The 22630-nt window shown below is 48.6% G+C and overlaps 1 protein-coding gene across 2 annotated transcripts; it reads right to left on the bottom strand.

Moving 5' to 3' along the window:
* Positions 1-7865: 7865 nt before the first annotated feature.
* APOL5 (apolipoprotein L5) lies at positions 7866-22016 on the bottom strand. 2 transcript variants are annotated; one of them, XM_059186825.1, is made up of 6 exons: positions 21785-22015; positions 19679-19786; positions 15366-15489; positions 11700-12584; positions 9918-10040; positions 7866-8196 (listed from the first exon to the last, which is right to left on the bottom strand). In XM_059186825.1, the coding sequence occupies exons 1-5, from the start codon at positions 21873-21875 to the stop codon at positions 9941-9943; spliced, it is 1308 nt and encodes a 435-aa protein (XP_059042808.1). In that variant the 5' UTR covers positions 21876-22015; the 3' UTR covers positions 7866-8196; positions 9918-9940. The 2 variants fall into 2 exon arrangements, with proteins under 2 accessions (XP_059042808.1, XP_059042809.1); XM_059186826.1 differs by lacking the exon at positions 9918-10040 and having other exon boundaries at positions 21785-22016.
* Between the last annotated feature and the right edge of the window lie 614 nt (positions 22017-22630).

Below are 22630 nucleotides of genomic sequence, written 5' to 3'. Positions count from 1 at the left end.
TGCCAGAACTCCCGCAGAAATCCCGGAGCCGGCGTCCCCCTCCCCCCAACCTCCCCGGCTGTCCCAGCACCTTCTGTAGGGTCCCTCCCCTTCCTCCCCACAGCCCGCAGATCTCAGCGGGCTCCTCCTCTCCCGAAAACTCACCATCAGTTTTGGCTGTGGGTCAGTGACTCTCCCAGCTGGCAGTCTGGGCTCCCCCTCCCCGCCCCGCCCGCTGCTGTCCCCCAGCTGCTCCCGTGCACTAGGCTTGAGATCACTGCACGCCCCCGCCCCCCCAGGTCCTGTGTTCCCTCGGGCGGGAAACTGAACAAAGGTTGGCCCTGATCGGGTGAAAACCCAGAGGGGCAAAGAGAAAGGAGTGCCGAATCTCGCCCCGAGGGAAGGTGTCCCCCAACCTTGGTCTCGAGCATTTGCCCCTTCGAGGTCTGTTTTCCCTGCCGCCTTGCCCGTCCTCCCTGCCCTGGGCACACGCGACTCAAGCGGCACCGACTCCTGAGCCTGGAACACACACCCCCATGCAAACCCCCTGGGCGCCCGCATCCAGCTCTGCCCTCTGCCCCCCTGCACGCTCCCCGCGGAGCCGCCCTGGCCTACCTTCTGCCTCTTGGCCAAGCTCATTCCCGCCCCAGGCACTGGGCCCTAGCTGCTCCCCCCACCCCGCTTTGGAACCCTGGCGCCCCCTCTCATTCTTCTGGGATCCAGTTAAACCCTGCCCCCCACCCATAAGGGAGCCTCCCCTGCCCAGCCCCCCCATTTGACCTCCTTCCCTGCACTTAACCGCTCTTAGAGGATCTCAAGTCAGCTATTTCTCGCTTCTCACTCCTTGCACGGGACTCCGGGACTCCGTTATGAGCAGGTAAGATCCGGGAGGGGTGGGGGCAGACAGCCTCGCCCACTGCGCGGGCCCAGGGCCTGGGCTCCAGGTAAAAGCTCAATGGCCCGACCCCAGCCTTCCGCACCTTCCTCTTCTACCCAGCTAGTCGTCTGCACTTTGGCCTGATTTCTCCTTCTCAAATAAATGTGACTATATCATCCCTGGCCCCCAAATCCTTGAGAAAGTCCCGTTTTCCAGAGTCTGAAATCCAAATCCTCAACACGACACTCAAGGCCTCCCTTGCTCACCTGGCTCCTGGATGCTATATGCCCCCCGCCCCGCCCCCAGACAAGCCATGCCTCCCTCTCTCCTTGCCCTGGCCCCTCTCCCCCTTCCAAATGAACTTGTCCTTGACTTTCAAAGCTCAACTCAAATGGCACTTCTTGACCTCGCTCCCTCTTTGCTCCCAGAGAACCCACAGCATCTCTTGCCTTTCCAGCTCGGCCTCCAGCCTGCCGAGCGGGCACTCACCGGGACCAGAGCCAGCCCGCCCTCAGCACACAGCACGCTCCTCACGGGTTTGATTTTGTTGGCCTGCCCCCCTCCCGCTCCCATCACTCTTTCCACTCCACAGACCTCCCCGCGAAGCTTTTCTTTGCACAGAGCTCAGCCCAGGGGTGCAGCATCCATTAACCATGCAGACGTCAGGCCCCCGCAGCCCCGGACCCATGCCCTTTAGAGACCTGGAGAAGGTGCGTGTTCCGTGAGGGTAGTCGTGCCTGTGTCTTTTCTCCCACCAGACCGAGCTGCCAGGGGGCAGGGAACCAGACAACGCTCCCACCTTGCTGGGCACCTGCTCCCAGCCCGTGAGCTGTACTGCAGGTGCCGCAAAAAGGCAGGGTCTGGAACACAGCCAGGGATGCGCCAGGTACAGCAAGCACAGGCTCTCCTTCTGGGGACCAAACACTGACTCCCCAAAGATTTTACGTAAAACACAGGGGACTTTAAGACGAGGGTCAGAAAGCTAACTCCGAGCCTCGGGCCCCGTTTCTGCACCTCTACCCTGAGAGGCCGGGAGCGACCCTCAGCGTCCAAGGTCACAGCTTTTGGTTTAAAGAGTGGACTCAAGTGCCAGGAGGACCCCTGGGCTTCCGTTTCTCTTGGCCACAGCCAGCTGTGTGCTCGTGGTCAAGTCACTGCCCCCGCATATGGAATGTCCCCGGTAGGCCAGGCAGCCCGTGGAGTCCCTCCCCAGGCTGAAGCCCTGATTCCATGTGTGGACACAGAACTCTCTGCTGGTGAAAACCAGGCCTAGACAACTGCTCTGTCCCAGGGCGGAGGCCAGTCCAGTCATGCACGCCCACCCAAGTGTTACATCTTGCCCTTGGAGCAAAGTTCCTTCTCCTCCTTGGTCAGTCCTAGGCCTTTGCACCCACAGAGCCCCGTAAAGAAGCCTCAGGAAGGCAATCATGCCAACACTTCGACCAAGTGCTAGCAAAAGCCGGCACCACCCAGGGGCTTGTCAGGAAAATGACATATCAGTTTCTAAAACTCCCCGACTCAGTTCTCGGCCAGACCCTGGGGGTTCCCAAGCAGACCTGCAGGCCAGAACCCTACTTTGTAAGTAGACCCAGGCTGCATGCCCGGAGCTTCTGGCCCAGCTGCCCCCCAGCGCCCCCCACCCGGGGAGAGGCTGGGCCTCTGGATCTGGAGAGGGGCAAGGCGACGCCGGCCTGCACCCTCGCTGGATCCCACCCAGTAAATGATTTGGGGTCCTGCCATCTCTTCGAGGGCGGGAGACTTCCCAAGGTCTCCTGAGAGGCGGAAAACAGAAAAGCTCGCTTAGAAAGGCTGGTGTTGGCATCTCGGGGCTGCCTGGCCCGTGGTCCCAAACGCGGTCCGCTTGTGTGGGTTGGGAGAGGACTCGGGTGGGAGCCCTGGACTTCTGCTCAGCTTGGCTCTAAACTGCCTCCAAACATCTATTAATTTTTCCAGAAACGCAGGGAAGGGGCCCAACTCAGCCAGTGAGCCACGATGTGCGAGGGCCATGGCTCTGTGCACCTGCCTCCCTCCATCTTGCCTCTGGGCACCCCCGGTGTTCCCTCCCCCCACCCACCATCCCTGGCTCTGTGCTCTGTGTGCTCTGCCGGAGAAGGAGGCTGGCGAACAGGTAGGCCGGTGGGCTGGGGCTGGCAGGAGGGGAGGCTGCCCAGCTCCGGACCCAGCGGTCCTAACAGTAAAGCCCCGCAGACTAACAATAAAGCCACCATTCAGGCTGGTCCTGGACCTTGCAGCCTAAAAGGGACAGGTGTGAAACACGCTCCGGGGATTGCGTTCCTGCTGGGATCTGAAATTGACTTCCCGGTTCACAGGGGGTGATCCCCTTTCAAAAGCCAGAATTCCAGAAAATCCAAAGTTGCTTCTCTTGAAACTTTTTTTTTTTTAATTTTTTTGAAGATTGCATTTATTTATTTGACAGAGAGACAGACACAGAGCACAAGCAGAGGGAGCAGCAGAGGGAGAGGGAGAAGCAGGCTCCCCGCTGAGCAGGGACCTCAATGCGGGGCTCCATCCCAGAACTCTGGCATCCTGACCCCAGCCAAAGGCAGATGCTTAACCACTGTGCCACCCGGTGTCCCCTCTTGAAACATGTAGACCAAGAGTCAACACATTTTCTGTAAAGTGCCAGATAATCAGTATGTTAGGTTTCGCAGACCACCTAGTCTCTCACAGCTTCTCACATCTTGCCATTGTAGCTGGAAAGTAACCTGACACAGGCACAAATGGACGTGTCTGTGTTCCAATAAGACTTTATTTACAAAGCCAGGTGGTGGGCCAGATTGGGCCCGTGGGCCACAATCTGCTGACTCTTGCCTTGGACAGATCACAAGGCTCCAACAATCTCCCGAAGGCTTTAGAACAGGGCTTGTGAAAAATCTCTCACCAAGTACAGACTGAACGTACTTGCTAATCTTGGTGTGGATGTGCAAGGGTAAAAAATACTAAATCTCCCCATAATGTTTAAAATGTGAGTGAAGTCAGAATTAGCATACATAGACAAACTTAAAATGTCTGCCCCAACCCTACAAACACAGACATGTACAAATTCCAGCCCTACTGCTCCTTGATGGTGTGACCTTGAGAAAGTCACCGGTTTCCTAACTAACCAAGGCAGTGCAGGGCAGTGGTTACGAGCAAGAAGGCTCTGAGTTCCAGCCCTGAACTGCCACCTGCTAACTGGTCGACCTCGAAGAATTTCATGTCTCTGTGCATTAGAATCCTCAGCTATAAATTGGAAGATGACAGATGTACCATTGTAGTAGTCAATTGCAAGGATGAAATGGGACAATATTTATAGACTACTCAGCACGGTGTCTAGAAAGTGCTAAGTATTCAATAACTATGGGCTACGATTCAGTAACTGGTAAAGCATTTAGCAGAGATCCTAGGGCAGTGTAAACCACCAGTATCTCTTTCCTCTTTTCTTTTTTTGAGGGGGAGAGGGACAGGAAGCAAGGAGTTTCTTGATGTGCACAAGGATTCCTCAATTTGGCAAGGTTGAAATGAACCTTATTGCTGATGTGGAATAGTATGGAAGATGCCCCAGGACCGCGCTCTCTTAAAATATGTGTGAAAAATGAGAACTTACCTATAGAATGTCATGTATCCAATCGTATCGCCGAGTTGCCCTGTATTTCTAACGACCACGTTGCAAGAGGTGTGGAGGAAATAGGATGGAGTTGACCCAGAGGTCCAGGCAGGTATGAAAAGTCTAGAAACATGGGCATCAGTCCAATATGGGCACCAGGCCCTCAAAGAACATGGGGTGGACACTGGGCATTGGCACTGCCGTCTCTTCATTATTGGGTCATTCCCATCATCACAGAATCATGTTAGTAGTACTTTTTTAAAAAGATTTATTTATTTAGTTTTGGGGGGGTTAGGTGAGAAGGAGAGAGAATTTTAAATGGACTCCATGCTGAGCACAGACCTCATGACCTTGAGACCACGACCTGAGCCAAAACCAAGAGTCAGACTCTTAACCAACTGGGCCACCCAGGTGCCCCAATATTTCTTCTATCTTAAAAAATGTTATTTCCTTTCTTGACCTCACTCTCTGTTTCCCTACCCCACCACTGATTGCCCCATTTTTCTGGAAGACTCTCCAACAAAACGTAAAAGCTTTGTCTATACTTTGTCTCCAGTTTCCTTCTTCCTTCTCATAAACCCTCTCCAGCCAAGCGTTTGTCTTCTACCTTTCATTCTACCATAACTGCTCTAGTCAAGGTCACCGATGGCATCCATTGTCGCTAAATCAGATCAGGGCCCATTGTCCTTGAGGCTTTCTTCACTTGGCTCCCTGGACACCCCACTCCCGGGTCCCCTCCAACTTTGGCGGCTGCTCCTCTGTCTCCTCTGATGGTTCCTCCACTTCTCCCCATCCTCTTCAAGCTGGGGGAGGGGGGCAAAGGGAACTGGACTTGTATGTTTACTCTTTGTACATATATCCAAGTCTTCGGTAACCCTATCTACTCTTATGATTTTAAATGTCATTTATTTCCAAATTGGTATCTCTGACCAATTCATTGATGGAGACTCAACATCCCGAATCTAGATTTACAGATCTCACCATCTACCCAGCATCTCCACTTGCTTGTCTGTTGGGTATCTCGAACTTAACATGTCCAGACTGAGCAACTTCATCTTGCCCCATACTCCCATTCCCACAAAACCTTTATTTTAGGTGATAACCAGTTGTTCAGGCTAAAATCTTGTTTTAGATTTTATCTAAAATAAAATCTCATTTTTAGATTTTATTTCTTTTCTTTTCATCTGGGCTCTTCTTTTCGTCTCACACCATATACCCAGTCCATGAGCAAATGCCGTGGGCTTTACCTTCAGAATAGGGTCCAGGACCCGACACTTCTCACAACCTCTTCGGCTACCACACTGCTCCAAGCCATTATCCGCTCTCCCAAGGATTGATTCAATAACTTGCTAACTGGTATCCCTGTGATAGACTTGCCCCTGTGGCTTCTTCCCCACACAACAGCCAGGGCGATGCTGTTAAAATCTAAGATAGTTTATATCACCCCACTCACCTGCTTGAAACCTTCCAATCTGTTCCCATCTCACTCAGTAAAAGCCAAACTCCTACCATCGACTATAAGACACTGCACCTTACGGCCTCCAGCTGCCTTTCTGACCTCATCTTCTAGCCTCCCTTCAAGCTCCCCAAGCTGTTACTCTGCTCCTAATACACAGCCTCTTTGCAGCTCCTTTAACCTGTCACCCGTGTCGCCTTTGCTGTCCCTCTGTCTGGAATATCTCCCAGATATCTTCTTGGCTAGTTCCCTCACCACTTTCATGTCTTTGCCCAGATAAAAGCTTCTCAGAGGTTTTCCCTGATGATCTTATTTAAATTGATTTCTTGCTCCATCCTACACTCTGTATCTTCCTTCCCAGATTTATTTTTCTCCCTAATATCCATTACTTTTTATTATACTGTACGATTTACTTATTTATTGTCTTTCTTGTCTGCCTCTCCCACCAACCCCATGAGATTATAAACCCCATGAAGGTAGGGATGTGTTTTGTTCACTGCTCTATCCCAACAGCCTAGAAAAATGCCTTTCACTTAGTAGGTAATCACTGAATATCTGGATGGGTGGATGAGTGGATGGTGGGTGGGTGGCGGATGGGTGGATGGATGGATGGATGGATGGATGGAGGCATGGGTGGTTGGATGGGTACACAGGTGGTGCATGGATGGATAGATGGATGGGTAGATGAATGGTTGGGTAGATGAATGGATGGATGGAGAGTAGATAATTAGACTAATGGTTGGATGAGATGGATGGACGAATGGATGGATGGATGAAGGGCATGGGTGCATGGATGGGTAGATAGGTGGTACCTGGATGGATAAATGGATGGACAGATTAGTGGGTGGTTGGATGAGTGGACAGATGGATAGATTGGATGGATGGGTGGTGTGCAGATGGTAGATGGGTGAATGATGGACAGATAGATAGGTGAGATGGATGGATGAATAGGTTAGAGACTATGTAGGAACAATACTGTGATTTATAAGAAATACATATATTTGGTCATTCATTTGGATGACCAAAATATATTTTTCATATATATATGATCTTCATCCACAGTTCCAGGCTCACAGCTCCCCAAAACCCTTGGAATTTCCTGAGTAATAAGAGCCATGGATACACCTTGTGTTATGATATTTGGTCTCTTGTCCTCAGCTCCTGTAAACACTGCAGAGCTTCTGAGGTGAAACAAGTGTCTTGTTATTCACAGCACATGGTAAGTTCACCACAGCTGGAGTTAGATTCCCAAGGTGACTTTGGGAAACACCTAAGGTTGGGGTCTGCTTGCCAGGGGAACCAACCATGAACTGAGGGTTGGAACTTTCAGTCTCATGCCCTGATTTTCTGGGAGGGTAGAGAGGCTAAAGTTTGAATCACCCAATGGCCAAGGAGTTAATCAACCATGCCTCCGTGATGAAGCCCCCCTAAAACCCCAAAACGGACAGGGTTCAGAGATCTTCCAGGTCAGGAAGCCAGAACACTTGCACGTGCCACCGTGCTGGCCCCAAACTTCAGTGGGGACAGAAGCTCCTTTGTTTAGATCCTTGCCTTATGTATCTCTTCATCTGGCTGTCCATTCATATTCTTCCATTTCCTTCATGATAAATGGGTAATCTTGTGAGTAAAAGGGTTTCCTTGAGTTCTAGGAGCTACTGTAGCAAATTAATCAAATCTAAGGATCGGGTTGTGGGAACCTCTGATGGACAGCCAGGCGGTCAGAATTGGCCCCTGAAGTGGAGGGTGGGCTTGTGGGACCGAACCTTCACCTGTGGAATGTGATGCTCTCTCTTGAGTAGATAGTGTAAGAGTTGAACTAAATTCTTGGACAGCGTTGGTGTCACAAAATTGCTGTGGGGGTACAGAAGCCTCCCCAGCGCACACACACATGTAACCAAACCCAAGCTCTATCCAGTGCACAACAGAACTCATCACTGACACATGGATTATGCCTCAAGGAAAGGGTTTATTCAAGGGTTTATTCAAACAAACCTCAGAGCTTCTACCTGAAGGGTTGGGGGTTGGGTATGTTTAAGGACAAGGGGTCAGCATGTAAGTGGCATGAAATATGCTAATTGGATAGAGGAAAAAGCAGGTGCCTTCCTTTCTGAGCAAGCGTGTCCCTTCATGGGACACACGTTCAAAAACATAAATGTGATGAATGGGGGGACATCTCAGGGTGTGCCCTCAAGGAGATTACTTTCATTCGCTCCTGGTCCCTTCTGCACAGCTGGTTTGCTCCTGTCTTAGCCGGTCTTACTGGTGAGTGGTCAACTTCTGCAAAACGAGTTCATAAATCAGTCAGGTTAGCCTAGAGTTTTCTTAGGGTATCGCTATCTTAGGGTATCGCTATCTTACCGTGGCGATTACACACACACACACACACACACACACACACACACACACACATCCCACACACATTGGAATTGGGTCCAAGAACCCAGAAGACTTAGACTTCCTTTTAGTGACTTTTCAGCCACTGCTCACATCGTGAGAACAGTTTTCCCAGAAAACACCCTCCTTCTTCTCCTCCCAGGATGGCTTTATTCCGTGGGGAGGAGGAGGCTGTGTTCGTTCAAGTGATTGATGGAACTAACCTAAGACCAGCAGATGATGGGTCGTTCCTCTTTTAAAAAAAAAAAAAAAAAAATTATTTTGATGTCAATACTCATTTATCTGCTTTCCATTTCGTAAAACAAGTAGTCCACATCATAGAAAACTTGATAACTACAGACAGCAGGGTGAAGGCACACATAAGCACGTCCCCCGCAGACAGAGGTGGCTGTCGTGGGACCTTGCTGAGTCTCTCCCGCTTAGATCTGAGAAGAGAAAGTGTGTACACAATTCTCATCCTGCTTTTCTCATCTAACTGGGTAGAAGAGACGTTTTCCACACTGATCCAATGACGGGCTCTCCTGAACACCATCTGGATAGGTCCATCATGTTCTCTCGAATGGATGACGAGTTGTCTTGGACCAGTGTCCTAGCGCTGGGGCATGTCGATGGTGTCTAGTTTTTCACAACTATCAATTCTACTGTGTGCAGGGATTAACTTTCAGTAACAGCCTTTTGCAAATCTTGGACTCCCCCTTGCAGGGCACTGGGCATGGAAGTCGAATCTGTGTGTGAGCCACAGACCACCGGCCAGACTTCCTGAGTCCTGCCTAATGAGAGAAAGGGTGGGGCAGGGCTGGAAGGCAGCGGAGGAGTTGCAGAGTGGATTTTTATTTTATTTTATCTTATTTTATTTTATTTTTGGACTTCATTTTCAGTCATCTCTTCACCCAAAGTGGGGCTCGAACTCACAACCCTGAGATCAAGAGTTGCATGCTACATGGACAGAATCAGCCAGCCATCCCCAGGCACAGTTAATTTTAAAATAAAGGGTTTTTTTTTTAAAGTTTTAATTCTAGGGGCGCCTGGGTGGCTCAGTCGGTTAGGCATCCTGACTCTTAGTTTCTGCTCAGGTCATGAGCTCAGGGCCGTGAGATCCAGACCCGTGTCAGGCTCCGTGCTCACTGCAGGGTCTGCTCGAGATTCTTCCGCTCTCCCATCCCCTCTGCCCCTTCCCCTGCTTGAGTCCATGCACACGCGTGCTCTCTCTTTTTCTATCTCTCAAATCTTTTTTAAAAAGTCTTCATTCTAAATGTACTGGGTAGTTATATACAGTTTGGAAAAGAGGTGTTCTAAATATATGCACACTCAGCTTAAATTAGCATGAATATTTTAGGTCTCCTTGGCCTTGAACCCCATGTGTACACCCAGAAAATCCTGTCTGTTCACAAATTTCCCTTCCAACCCCAGCATTTCCGGAGTCCCCAGGGATTTATCACGGGCCACTGCTGGTCTTCCTTCTGCTATCATTAGATCATTGCAAACAAATGTCCTGACCCTGAGTTTTCGTAGTCGAAGACCATATTTTGCCTCTGCTAAACCAAGATTCCCTGGAGGCAGCCGGACCCGGTCGGGCAGAAAGGGAAAAGGAGTAGTTTACTCACCTCTGTGCCCTAATTGGGATCTTCTAGAAGGTTCCCTTGGGCGTCTGGACATGCTGGGGCTGGCAGAGTGCTCTCACTTCCCACCCTCGGACACTGTGTGTCTCGTAGCGCTGGGTCTGCTGGCTGTTGGACACAGAGGCGCTCAGTGAGTAATTGTGTATCCACCAAGTTCATGAACTGTCCCTCTGCCCACAAATGCACACTGCCGGTGTGCACGCAGGGCTCGGCCTGGTGCCTGGCAGAGACAAAGCCCAGGAAAACCCTGGCTTCTCTCCCCCCGCCAAGGGGTAATTGCACCTGTCAGGGGCTTCCCAGCACCCAACTATTCTTGTGTCCTACCATTGACCTCTTCCTCATTAGCTTGGCTTATCTGGGGTCTGTCCCCTTCCTGGATCCCCAGGGCCATTAGAGCAGAGACTGTGGCTTTTCTCAAGATGTCCTGGCCTAAGCTTGTACTCCATGACGGGCATGGGTGGGGGGGGAGGCAGGCAAGTCCCTTTAGGATATGAATCCTTGTGTTTCATAGTTTATCCCCAAATTTGCCCCAGCTTATTAAGAAGTGAGAAAAAGTACCCAAAGAGTAAAAAGTATATTAATGCAGTAGAGTAAGAAGACCTCAAACACCTCCAAGCAGTGGTTCCCAACCTCGGCTGTACAGTGGAACTACTGGGAGCACCTTTAGAACTCCCCAGGTGCAGGTCATAACCCCGGTCAAGGAAATCCCGGTCCCTGGGGACACGAGGGACCTGCCCCCTCATCAGTAGTCATTGACTTTTCCCAGGTGATTCCAACTTGCAGTCAAGTTTGGAAACACTCCCGTAGGCCCTGGGTCCCTGTTACGGGCTTCAGTTAACTAAAATCTGTGGAACGAACAAATGGATGGATGAATGAATGAATGAATGAATTTATAATTATGAGCCTTCACACCCTCAGCAAAGGCTGGTGCGACCCTCCCCGGGACCCCAGGAGGTGGCCTGGCTACCCAGTCCCATTCTATCCTCCCTATAAAACTAAAGAGGAGTTTGGAAATTCTCCTTTATTTCCCCAGGAATGGTTTTTACTTTTTACAGCTGGATATTTAATTGTCCCTAAAAAGGAAAGTCTAGCGGCGCCTGGGTGGCTCAGTTGGTGGAGCATCTGCCTCCAGCTCAGGTCATGGCTCTGACCCACGATCATGACTGAGCCCCGCGTCAGGCTCCCTGCTCAGTGGGGAGCCTGCGCTCGGCTCTGCCTGCCGCTGCCCTGCTTGTGCTCTTTCTCTCTCTCTCACTCTGTCAAATAAATAAAATATATATTTTTTAAAGAGTCTATAAATATATTTTTCCAACAAAATTCTTTTCCCAGCTCATTTGAAACGTTACCTATATCCTGGAAGGCCGCCCTCATGTCATTCAAGATGCGCGTTGGTGGCCCCCTGCGGGGAGCCAGGCCCGGGCCGGATGCTGGGGACGCTCGTACCCCTGCCCTCCCAGCGGGCACACCGCGCGGGAAGACGGGCAGCAAGCACCTACACGAAATTTATGATTTCTGAAGAAATTTGTGATTTCTGAAGTGTGTGAGCAGCGCTTTGAACAAAAAAGATGGGATTTTGGAAAAAAGAGGAGGGACCTCATTTGGCAGAAGGGTGCGGCAACATCCTCTGTCTCGGCAGGAAGGACAGTTTCCAGCCTGCCTCTGTGTATGCACCTGCCTGCTGAGCACGGCCCGGGGGGGGGGGGGGGGGACTTCAGGAAGACCACGACCACATCTGCCCTATGCACCCCCGCACCCCTTCCTTCCTACCTCCTGCTATGGCGACCGGCTCTTCCGCCAGCCCCGCCCTGGAGGATCTGCGTGTAGCGCATGTTGAGCTGCTTCAGCTCCTGCTCCAGCTCCCGGGCGGCCGACCTCAGCTCCTCGGCGGTCTCTGCCCTGGCCCCGTCCTCCAGGTGCTTCCAGTTCTCCAGGAGGCTTTTCACGTCATACATGAGTAGGAAGCCAGCCCCAGCAGCGCCCAGCAGCCGCGCACCTCTGGTCATGGTCAGAGCGGAGGCTGTCTGCTGCCCTCCCGCCCTCCAGAAGGGGACACGGCCTGTGGCTATGAAATCTTTGACCTTAGCCATGAAGCCAGAGTTGACTTTGGCCATCTGGTAGGCCCGAAGTCCCTTGACGTGGTGAAGGGCTTGGACAAACCTATCGACGCAGGTCAAAGTGGCACCGATTTTGGGAAACCCTATTCCTTCCCGAGTGTCGTTCGCTGCGGGGGTTTCCATCTGTATCACCTTGCTGGCTCTCTCTCGGGCTGTCGAGTTGTTTTTGTCTTCTAAGAAACTTGTCAACATGCTGGTGGCAGCTGCTGTCACCCCCAGGCCCAGTCCAGCCGTTGAGAGCATCAGACTGGCCCCTCCTGTCACGGGGGACAGGGCGAAACCCAAGAGGCTCAAGACTCCGGAGATAGTGCCCGAGGTGCTGGCCACCAGGTTGGTCTTGGTGAGCATCTTATGGTTGGCGTCCACTTGGTCTGCGATGGCGCGAAGCTCCTTGATGCTCTTTTCCAGCTTATGCTTCTGCAGGGGAAAGCATAAGAGAAACATCTTCTCCTCCTGCGAGAGGTCTTCCGGCATGGACACTTCCTTCCATCGGATCAACTCTTCCATCAGGATGTGGTACAGCGTGTCGGCCTCATCCCTGTGGACAGCCCAAGTCACGGAATTATTCCTCCAGCTCTGGGATGGGCTCCCCAATAAAGCTAAAACTTCTAGGTTATGTGAGTTCTCTCATGCGTTCAGGGAGCCGTATCCTGGGCATGAAGCATCCAGACACAGGGCTCCTCTCTAGAGGGTCACCTGGGGTGGGGGGTGACCTGCATGTTTACAGTGGAACAAAGTCGAAGCCATCACTCTGTGCATCCAGACTGGCTTGCTGGTCCACGCACCCACGGACAGCTCTCGTCTGACTGTCCAGGGGACTAATGACCACTGTGATGAGTACGAATGACTTTTGTTATCTTCTCTTAATGACTATAGATAGGCACAGGTGTGAGCAAGGCTATCCAGGGAAATGAGAGTCCTGGCAACCGATAGAGGAGAGGGCTTGGTTTTCTGTTTTTCCGTTAAAAAGGGATCTACCTGGAAATCGTGGTTGCTTCTGGGGAAGAGAACTGGGGAGCAGGGAACCATGAGGGAGATTTTACTTTTGACTGTTTGCCTTTCTGCTCCTTTGAAGTTTTTTTTATCATGTGCATGTGCTAGAATTAACTCCGAAAATTAACAAAACAACGCTTGCAAAGAAAAAGGAGGGAGAACGTCCAAGGAGACCCCAGATATGACCTCTTTTATAGAGAAGGGCTCATCGTTGGCCATTCGGTTTGATGGTGTTGTGTTATTTCAGCAAATCAGAAGTAGATTTCTAATAAGAGGGCGGCCGTGCTTAGACACAGAAGCTTCTGCTCTGTTCTCTTGTGAGCAGGAAAGTAAGTCATCTTAAGAAGAAGTAATGAGGAAGGAAAAAAATTCTTCCATTAAATTAAAATTAAAGTTAAAAAGTTCTCTCCATTAAAGTTAAAAAGTTCTCCCCTGTATTTTGGAGAAAAGATCACCATTATTCCATTTTCCTGTGGAATCAATTTTCTCTAGTTCCTAGAACATAAGGTTCTGCAGGCTCTGTGTTTGGGAATCACTGTTCTGAGCAAATTTGTCTTATAGGATCGGGGGCTTCGCAGGTGGTACCACCGGACTGCGCGGGATGCCGGGAACAGCTGCCTACAGCACGTCTCAGAGTCTGACTTCTCTGACCCTTAGGTTTGTTCTCGTCCTCGTCCTACGTGAGCACCCACAACAGACCAGGCATGGGTTTAATACTGGAGAGGAGGTCTTTGGAAAAGAAGGCAGGGCTCCTGGGAAAACCACGCTGAGACCAAGCAGTCCTGAGTCCTCCAAAAAGGGATTGTTGACGATCACTTTAGAGCCCTGGGCAAGGCCATCAGCAGCCTAAGGTAGACCAACCAATGGACCCCTGCCCAGGGAAGCAGCAGGAGCCTCCCAAAACTCCACCCCAGCACCATGTCACTCTTTAACAAAGACTTACTCAGAGTGGTCTTTGGGACGTTTCTGTACACATAGGAGTTGAGCCACCCTCCAACAAGTCTTAGAACTACACAGTGCTAGAGGAGGAAGGCTTCCTCAGACCTCTGGACATAGATGGCAGAAAGGCGTCCACGCCCCTGCCACAGTGGATGGGCACAGAAGTACTCTGATACACCTGCAGGCTCTGAGAAGGACTGCTGCATTGGCCCTGACGCTCTCTGCCAGCCCACTGCAGAAAGAAAGTGGTCATCTGCCACGTTTGCTCCATCAGTGCGTCCAAGCCCCTGCCCCTAAGGACATTGCTGGCCCCAAGGACAAAGTGACTCTCCCTAGATGACAAGCCAGTCTGTGATGGGATTTGGCTGAGAACCTGGGACTCCAGCTTCCCAGAAGCATCTAGTTGGCCTCACCTGCTGGTCAAGCTACTGTTCCCTTGAGAAAAGGGAAACCATCTCTTCTGCCTTCACCAAAGGAGGGGGGACAAGCCCGTGCATAGGCACTGTGGACGTGACCTAATTCACTCAAGTCCAAGTCCATCAGCCAGCAACATGCATAAAGGGCTTTGTTCTGAGCTGCCCCAGGATCAGTGGGCCCCCGTGAGTCTGAAGACTGGAAGAGGGATGGATAGAAGAGGGAGGGAGGTACGGGGAATGGACTGTTCCCATCGTAAAAGGACAGGCAGCTCTGGTTTGCATGTCTCAGGAAGATTTTAATAATTTAAGAGTTTAGGGTAGGCCCTGGAGCTCCTTTTACAGACCCTATGGACCCTTGGACAAAAGTAAGGACAGCCTCTCTAAGGCTGGGACCAGGCTCTGCCGGAGAGCCTAAAGGGCCGGGCAAAGGCTGTGAAAGAGGAGGCCCAGGAGTTTAGGTCCCAAAGCCTAGACGTTCTGGTGACATGAGCAAGGATGGGGAAAAGGAAGCAAATTCTGCTCTAGGAATCCATTGGCCAGTAGGCGGAGGGTCTCGGCACCTGTTAACGTGCTTATCAAAGGTTTTAAATTTGCTTTCCTACAAAAATGTTTTATGAGGATGTATAAATCCTCCCACCCCCTTTTCTGCACATTTCCGATTGCAAAAGGAGATACGTGAGACAGCATGATCCACGCTTAGCCAACTCTGGTCCGAACACATTTGTATGTTTCCTGCCATGAAACAGGCCACAGCTTAGTGACAGAATCTGGATATTAACAATAAGATTTCCTTCCCCAGCTCAAATATCCTGGGAGTCAGGTCGGTGCCAGATGCTGTTCTAGAGGCTGGGATTAGGTCTCTGGGTTCATCAGTTCAAATCCCTGCCTTCGTAGAACACACATTGCGGTGATTATCACCCCCCCACACACTGCCCCCCCCCCCCACACACACACCACTGTTCTAGGATTACCTGTCCAAACCACTTCTCGCCACCACCATCTCCCAAGCCTCTGGATGAAAGAGTATGTAGTACACTTCTTCTCTAGTCACCTTGTCCAGAAAATTTTTAATGATGCTCTGGCAAAACAGATTACCTAGTTATAGCATTGTAGACAAGAAAATCAAGGTTAGAATATCAAAAATATTAATGTCTTGAAAATTTCTCATCATCTTGGTCTAATGATTTTAACCAAACAATTAAACTCTGATAAGACTCAGTGCTAACTAGAACCTGGTGAAACTGGTGATCTCTTAGGTTTCTGACTTGCTTTGTTACTCTACAGAAATGTTACTCATTTTCAACGCCCCTCTGTGCTTCACTGAATGCTTGCTAATTATAATTGTCATTGAATGAATGCTTCAAGAATACATAATCTCAGGTGGTTTTCCTATTTTTTCAATACTTATTTTTCTCATTTTGGTTCCATGCCTTGTTGGGTTAGCTTGAGTTCTTAAATTATTTAATTTTATGAAACGGCTGTAGCATTTTGCTATTGGCAGCTGGTTTGCCAAAACCACTCTTCATCATGCTAAGGTTTGTGTTTTATTCCTATATTAAAATATTTTTATTAGGATTATTTTCAGACTCTAAGGAGATGATCATAATTTTCCTTTTTTTAATTTATCCCATGAATATAATGTATTGTCTGCATAAATTTCCATATATCGAATTGTCCCTGTATTTTCATGAAAACCTCAATGTGGTCATTGCAGATTTCCGTATCAATCTGCTAAAGATTTACATTCCCTATTATACTTAATATGTTCATCTTAGGGTCACAAATATTGAGGTATAGTTTTCTTTCTGTGTAATCAGAGCTTATTATTAGTGTTATATTCATTCCCTGCTCAATACTACTGTGTTTTGTGTTTCTGGGGAAATTTATACAACATGAGAATTGCTTGTTTTCTGGAAGCTTCAAAGCACTTTCAAGCTTTCTGATGTTTGCCACAGCTTCATGGGATGCTTTTGATTTTTAAAGGTTTTTAATGTGATTCATAAATGTTTCTCCTCCCTGGCCCTAGTCCTCACCCACACCTCTTCCTTTGTTGAAGATTTAAGGGGCAGTAACAAAATCCATGATATTTCAACTTTGGTTCTAGTTTTCTGTAAACAGGTATTTCTCACGTTCTTTGAAAAGATGTTTCACGGAGGAAGAAATACAATGGCCAATAAATACATTGGCAGCCCCCCAAAATTCATATTTAGGCCACAGCAAAATACCATCTCATCGACCACTTCAGCAAAAGTTAAAAGAATGAAAGCATCCTTGGGGCATAGTTGGTTAAGCGTCCGACTCTTGGTTTTGGCTCAAGTTGTGATCTTATGGTCGTGAGATCAAGCTCTTGGTTTTAGCTCAGGTTGTGATCTTATGGTCGTGAGATCGAGCTCTGTGTAGGGCTCCACGGCCAGCACATAGTCTGCTTGAGTTTTGTGCTCTCTCTCTCTCAAATAAATAATCTTAAAGAAAAAAAAAAGAATAAAAGTATCTCATGCTGCTGAGAAAGAGAGAAGAGACTGTGTCTTCTGACACACTTGGTTGGAGCGGGAAGTAATAACACTTTCAGAATGATGATTTGGAGTATCTCAAAACATAAATGTGCGTAGGCTGAAGTTCCCATTCCTCCTCCGGAAAGTCGTCCTCCACAAACAAAATGGCTTATACACAGAGAAGCATGTGTAAGACCCTCACCAATTCCTTGCAGTGGTCAAGAGAAATGAAAACACCTAGAAATATCCATGTGGGGAGACCATCTACATTTAAACACACCAACATCAAAGAAGGACTTACAAACTTGAAAAAGAATGAACCCAATCTATATGAACCAACCTGGAAAGAGATCCAGGATTTGTTAAGTTAAAAAAAAAAAAAAAAAAGTGAATAACATGATCTCCATTTTTAAAAAGATTATAGATGTGGTCTAGGACTAGGGGAAAATTCCGGGTGGAGGTACACCCAGTGGAGAGCAGGCTTAGCCTGGGGGAGAGAGACTGAGGTTGGGGGAAGGAAGACCCACCCCTCTACTTTTGGCTCATCTGTCCTACTGGACTTTTGTTACAGAAACTACATGCTTCTTTCACAATAAAAACCAGTAAAATAGGGGCATCTGGGTGGTTTAGTCGGTTAAGTGTCTGCCTTCAGCACAGGTCATGATCCCAGGGTCTTGGGAGTAAGTGCTGCATCAGACTCCCTGCTCAGCCTGCTTCTCCCTCTCTCTCTGCCCCCCCCCCTGACTTGTGCTTGCGGACACATGCGCGCTCTCTCTCTCTCTCTCTCTGTCAAATACATAAATAAAATCTTAAAAAAAAACAAAATAGTAAAATAAAAACACCTTCGTAACAAGGCATCCTTTTTTCCTCACCCCCCGGTCATGACCAACTCTCCAGCTTGTGTGGTAAGGCCTTTAGTGTAGGGAACACTGTTGAGCACGTAGTGAGACAAGCAAAAGTTGGGTGAATTAATGTCATTAAATATTAATATTGTCATTTTTTAAAAAATCTACATGTGCCAAGTTTTCCTAACCTGTTATTTTGACCTTTGGGGTCATTTTCATGACAGAGTATCTCCTATATGCAGAAAATGATTTCAATCTGATTTGTACCCAATTTAATACTCTTTACTAATTGATGTTATAGATATGAATTGTTCTTATTTATTGCCATAATTGTTCCACCTTGATCTGAATCACATTGTTTTAGGTGTTCTGCTCTTTCCTTCTTTCCTCTCTTTTTAGTCCACACAGACACACTGAAGAGGTCTCAGCTGATGTGGTAAGTGCTTTGGAGTGGCTGCCCATGAAAGCTCCTTGAAGGTAGACATGTCTTTGCTCTCCTGTCTACACTATACCTGGTGAACAACCCATAATGGGGGCACAGTTAGAAGAAGGGCTCATCATTCATGAAACTGAATTTTTTTTTATTTAAAATTGTTGTTGAGGGGCGCCTTGGTTGCTCAGTCGGTTAAGCATCTGCCTTCGGCTCAGGCCATGATCCCAGGGTCCTGGGATTTAGCCCCATGTTGGGCTCCCTGCTCAGTGGGGAGCCTGCTTCTCCCTCTTGCTCTGCCCCTCCCCCCACCTCTGCTCTTTCTCTCAAATAAATAAATAAACTCTTTTTTAAAAGTTAAAATAAAATAAAGCTGTGGTTGACTGTCTTCCCAGTCCTGGCCTAGAACCGACCTTAAGAAGATGGGGCTACCTCATTTTGTGGGGAAAAGTAAGAGTGAGTGTATGGGACCAAGGCCTGGCAGTGCTGGGTCTCCTTGAGATGGACCCATATCCCTTCAATTTTAGGAAGCCCCTCTAAGACTGTGATTTATGCAGAGGACTAAAGACAAGTTTCATGAATCTTCATATTCCATATTCTATCATTTCTGTAGTTTAAAATGTACCTTCTGGCAGGAGAGCTCAGAAGGTCAGACTACCTGGGAGGAAGCAGCCACCCTTCTCCCAAAAAGGGCTTCATACTCTTCTGGCTGGCTTAGATTCCCCAGCACTGATGGGCCTTGGCTGTGGCCACCCTCCGTTCAAGGACCACACACACACACACACACACACACACACACACACGAGCCCTCTCTCTCTCAGCTTCCTATCTCTGCCCCCGAGGAGTGATGAACTGGCCTGCCCATCTTGCTCCCTCATCTCTCCTCAGTTGGGCACTCCCAGTTCATCAGCCAGAGGCCAGAGTGCTCCTGAGATCTGGGTTTGAGTTTACAGGGAGAGAGAGGCTCTATTGGAGTAAACCACATAATGAAATCCACTTTGCCAGGGAACACTCTGGCAAATTCTTGGGCTCTGGAGATTCAAGCCCAAGTCAGGAGATGCCATAGCCCCTTGTGCTAATATCTTCTCCAAGGACCACTGAGTGAAGGGTGTGGCCAGACAGAGGCCAAGTGCAGGTACGTCTGGGTTCCTGAATGCACAAATGAAAGCTGACCCCCAAACTCGCTGCACAAGCTTATCAGTTGAGGGGTGCAGGGATCAGTGGGGCTCATGCAGAGGCTGTATCTCAATCTGAATATATATTCTGATTTGGGTTTCATAAAATATGGTACCTGGAGCTTAGGGGCCTTGGATGCAATGTCTCAAATAGTAAGGGGGTTGTGAGCTGGATCTTGTGGGAAATGAGTATGAGAATGAGGTCTTAGACCCTTGCCTTCACTTTAGGACCTAGGACCACCCATACTCAGGGCTCCAGGCTACTTGCCAGTCTCCAGCATCTCCCCTTGTCGATCAAGACTACACTGTGGTCAGAAAAATCTGAGGGAAGGTGAGTGTTACCTGAGATTCCAGGTGATGCTATAGGCAAGGGGCTCTGACCAATCTCTGGTGCTTCTCTCACCGCAAGTGAGGGTGGGTCCTGAGCCAGAAGGGAAGCAGCTTCACCTCCTAAAGAAGAAAACAGACCCCACAGTCATCCAGAGAGGCGGTGGCTTCACACAGAGCTGACACCTAGGGAGTCAGACCTAAGAATTTGTAAAAATATGGAATCCATGGAAAATGGTGAGCCTAGAAGGAGAAGAGAGAACCATGAATGGAACCCTGAGAACTCCCAACATGAAAGAGGGAATTGGGAAATAAAAAGGACACCCTGAAGACTCAGAGGAACTTGCCCAAGAAGTGGAAGTAAAGAGAGGGACCCAGAAGTCTCTTTTCTCTCTCCATTACCCTGTGATGATGCTGGACTTCTGGATAAATGGGTGCTGGATGAATGGATCCAGTTGTCAGCGTCTCTTGGCCATTATTTGAAAGTGACAAGGAAAGGATGCAAACATCATCCATTAGAAACTGTGAAAATCAGGTACCATTTTTCCTGTTCTTCTAAAGGATGCCAGAAGTCAGAGAAATGAGTAGGACTTTGGCAGGAAAAGGAGAGAAAATGCCAGTAATTGCAAAAAAAAAAAAAAGAAAGAAAAAAAAAAGAAAAACGAAAAGGCCCTTTTTCAAGGTGAAGGGCATTCCCAAAGTGCAGAAGTAAAATCTCTAAAATAGAATAATCTGTACAGATTGGCACCAAATTTGGATTGGTTCCAAGAACCAATGGACTAAATGAAGAAACACAGTGAGATGGGCCATATCTGTAGGAAGCAGTTTGTCCTTCAAATGGAGAGGAGAAGAAAATCTGCACTGTGAACAATTTGAAAACTGCCTGATTCCAGCCTGGGGGAAACAGAAACAGAAACTCATGTAGTACGCCCACAGAAGAAAGAAGAGTTCTGCTGGCATAGAACACAGTCCTGGCTTCTTCCTTATTTGAGTCTCCCATAAATAGCTGTTCCATGAAAACAAGCAACTGAAACAAAGCCTACATTAAAAAAAAATATTAACTTGACATCAAAAAAACAGTCAACCCAACTGAAGAACAGGCAAAGGACTTGAGTAGATGCCTCTCCAAAGAAGACACACAAGTGGCCAATAAGCCCATGAAAAGATGTTCAGCATCACTCATTGTCAGGGAAATGCAAATCAAAATCATAATGAGATACCATCTCATACCCATTAAGAAAGGGATTATTAAACAGAAAATAACAAGTGTTGGCAAGATTGTGAAGAAGTCAGAACACTTGCACATTGCTCATGGGAATATAAAATGGCGCAACCAGAGGCACGTCAGATATCCAAAAAATGAAAAATAGAATTACCATATGAACTACTGGCAATTCCATTCCGGGGTATATACACAAGAGAACTGGGATTTACTTTTTAGGATACAGAAACTGATAAGCCTTCTTTTTACCTCTTATTCAAAACCTACATACAGAACAATAAAAACAAAACAAAGCCTACCTACACATACTTTTTACATGTTCATTGTAAGAAAAGCAGATGCTTTAGATAAATGTCAGAAAGAGGACACAATCCCTTTTTTAAAAATTTTTTTTCTTTTTTAAATTTCTTTTCAGTGTACCAGAATTCATTGTTTATGCACCACACCCAGTGCTCCATGCAATCCGTGCCCTCCACAATACCCACCACCAGGTTCACCCAACCTCCCACCCCCGCCCCTCCAAAACCCTCAGATTGTTTTTCAGAGTCCATGGTCTCTCATGGTTCATCTCCCCTTCCAATTTCCCCCAACTCCCTTCTCCTCTCCATCTCCCCATGTCCTCCATGTTATTTCTTATTCTCCACAAGTAAGTGAGACCATATGATAATTGACTCTCTCTGCTTGACTTACCCAACTTTTGTATCAACATGGATGGGACTGGAAGAGATTATGCTGAGTGAAATAAGATGCAATCCCTTTTGATGCCGTCGCCTGTGATGATGATGAGACAAACTAGTATCTTAACTAGCAGAGTGTTTCACAACTTGTCCATGCATTTTCTCCCATATTGCTTCAAACCTCATTTGTAAGGTAAGCGTGTTTATGTTTCTTGTACTTACTCAGGCTTCTCCTCGTGTGTGCCCAAGGGATGAGTTCAGGTTCACCAGCTCCACGGTCAGCCCACTCAGAGCTCCTACCCCGGGTCCCCATAACTGCAAGGACTTTCTCTCTAACTTTGGAATTTTAGGCAGATGAGACGAGGCGGCTCTGAGTCGGTTTCCACGGCTCTGGGGAGCAGCTGACCCTAGTCTGCTCTACCAATTGCACAACTAACAGCGAGCTCAGTAAATAAGTAGCCACTTATCACCAGGCTGCAGGAAGTGCATAACTATTTTGGCCCGCTCCTCCGGAAAAAGCCCCAGGGAGATGGGCCAGCCTCCAGCATTGTCCTCTGCTTGCTAGAGGATTTCCACAGGGTGTCCCCTCTCCTCTGGACTGCAGGTGTGTCCCTGGGGCCTGCTGTTAAGTGATGGGGGGGGGGGGTTCTAGGTCCATCGGTCCTGGAGATGGGGTTCATCAGTCTGGTCCCCAGCCCGAGCTCTCCCTATTGCTCTCTTGCTTAGGAGAGTGAGCCCTTCTCTGCGGGAAGGTTATTTATTTTTGTGGATGGGGCAGAAGAAGTCGAGGGAAAAGGAGATGTAGGAGAAGGGGCAGGGAGGTGCAGAACGTGTGCAGAGGAGTGGAAACGGGGTGCTCTCCCTGCTCCCGCATCCCCGTGTTCCTCCCTCCTGCACTCGGTGTCTCCAGAGCCCGCTACAACAACACTGCAGAAGGCCTCCTTTCGAATCAGGATACCTTTTCCTTCTCGGAGCCCATCAGAGGAGACCAGCAAGACCCTGGGCTCGTTCCCTGACCACATTTCCCCCTTGTCTTCCCTCCCCAAAACCTCTTTGCCCCCAGCCCTG

This window comes from Mustela lutreola, chromosome 8 (genome assembly GCF_030435805.1).
Source record: "Mustela lutreola isolate mMusLut2 chromosome 8, mMusLut2.pri, whole genome shotgun sequence".
NCBI classification, from domain to species: Eukaryota; Metazoa; Chordata; class Mammalia; order Carnivora; family Mustelidae; genus Mustela; species Mustela lutreola.
The sequence above is the reverse complement of the archived record's forward strand: the minus strand, read 5'-3'. Positions and strand labels throughout refer to the sequence as shown.

Bases quoted from the DNA above. Each gene is read 5' to 3' on its own strand.
- APOL5 (XM_059186825.1), bottom strand. From the start codon at position 21,875: ATGGGGACCCGGGGTAGGAGCTCTGAGTGGGCTGACCGTGGAGCTGGT. The intron at 15,490-19,678 runs GTAACACTCACC...TGCTATAACTAG, and splicing joins AGCATCACCTGGAATCTCAG to GTAATCTGTTTTGCCAGAGC. The intron at 12,585-15,365 runs GTAATCCTAGAA...GGCTGTCCACAG, and splicing joins GCGAGAAGTGGTTTGGACAG to GGATGAGGCCGACACGCTGT.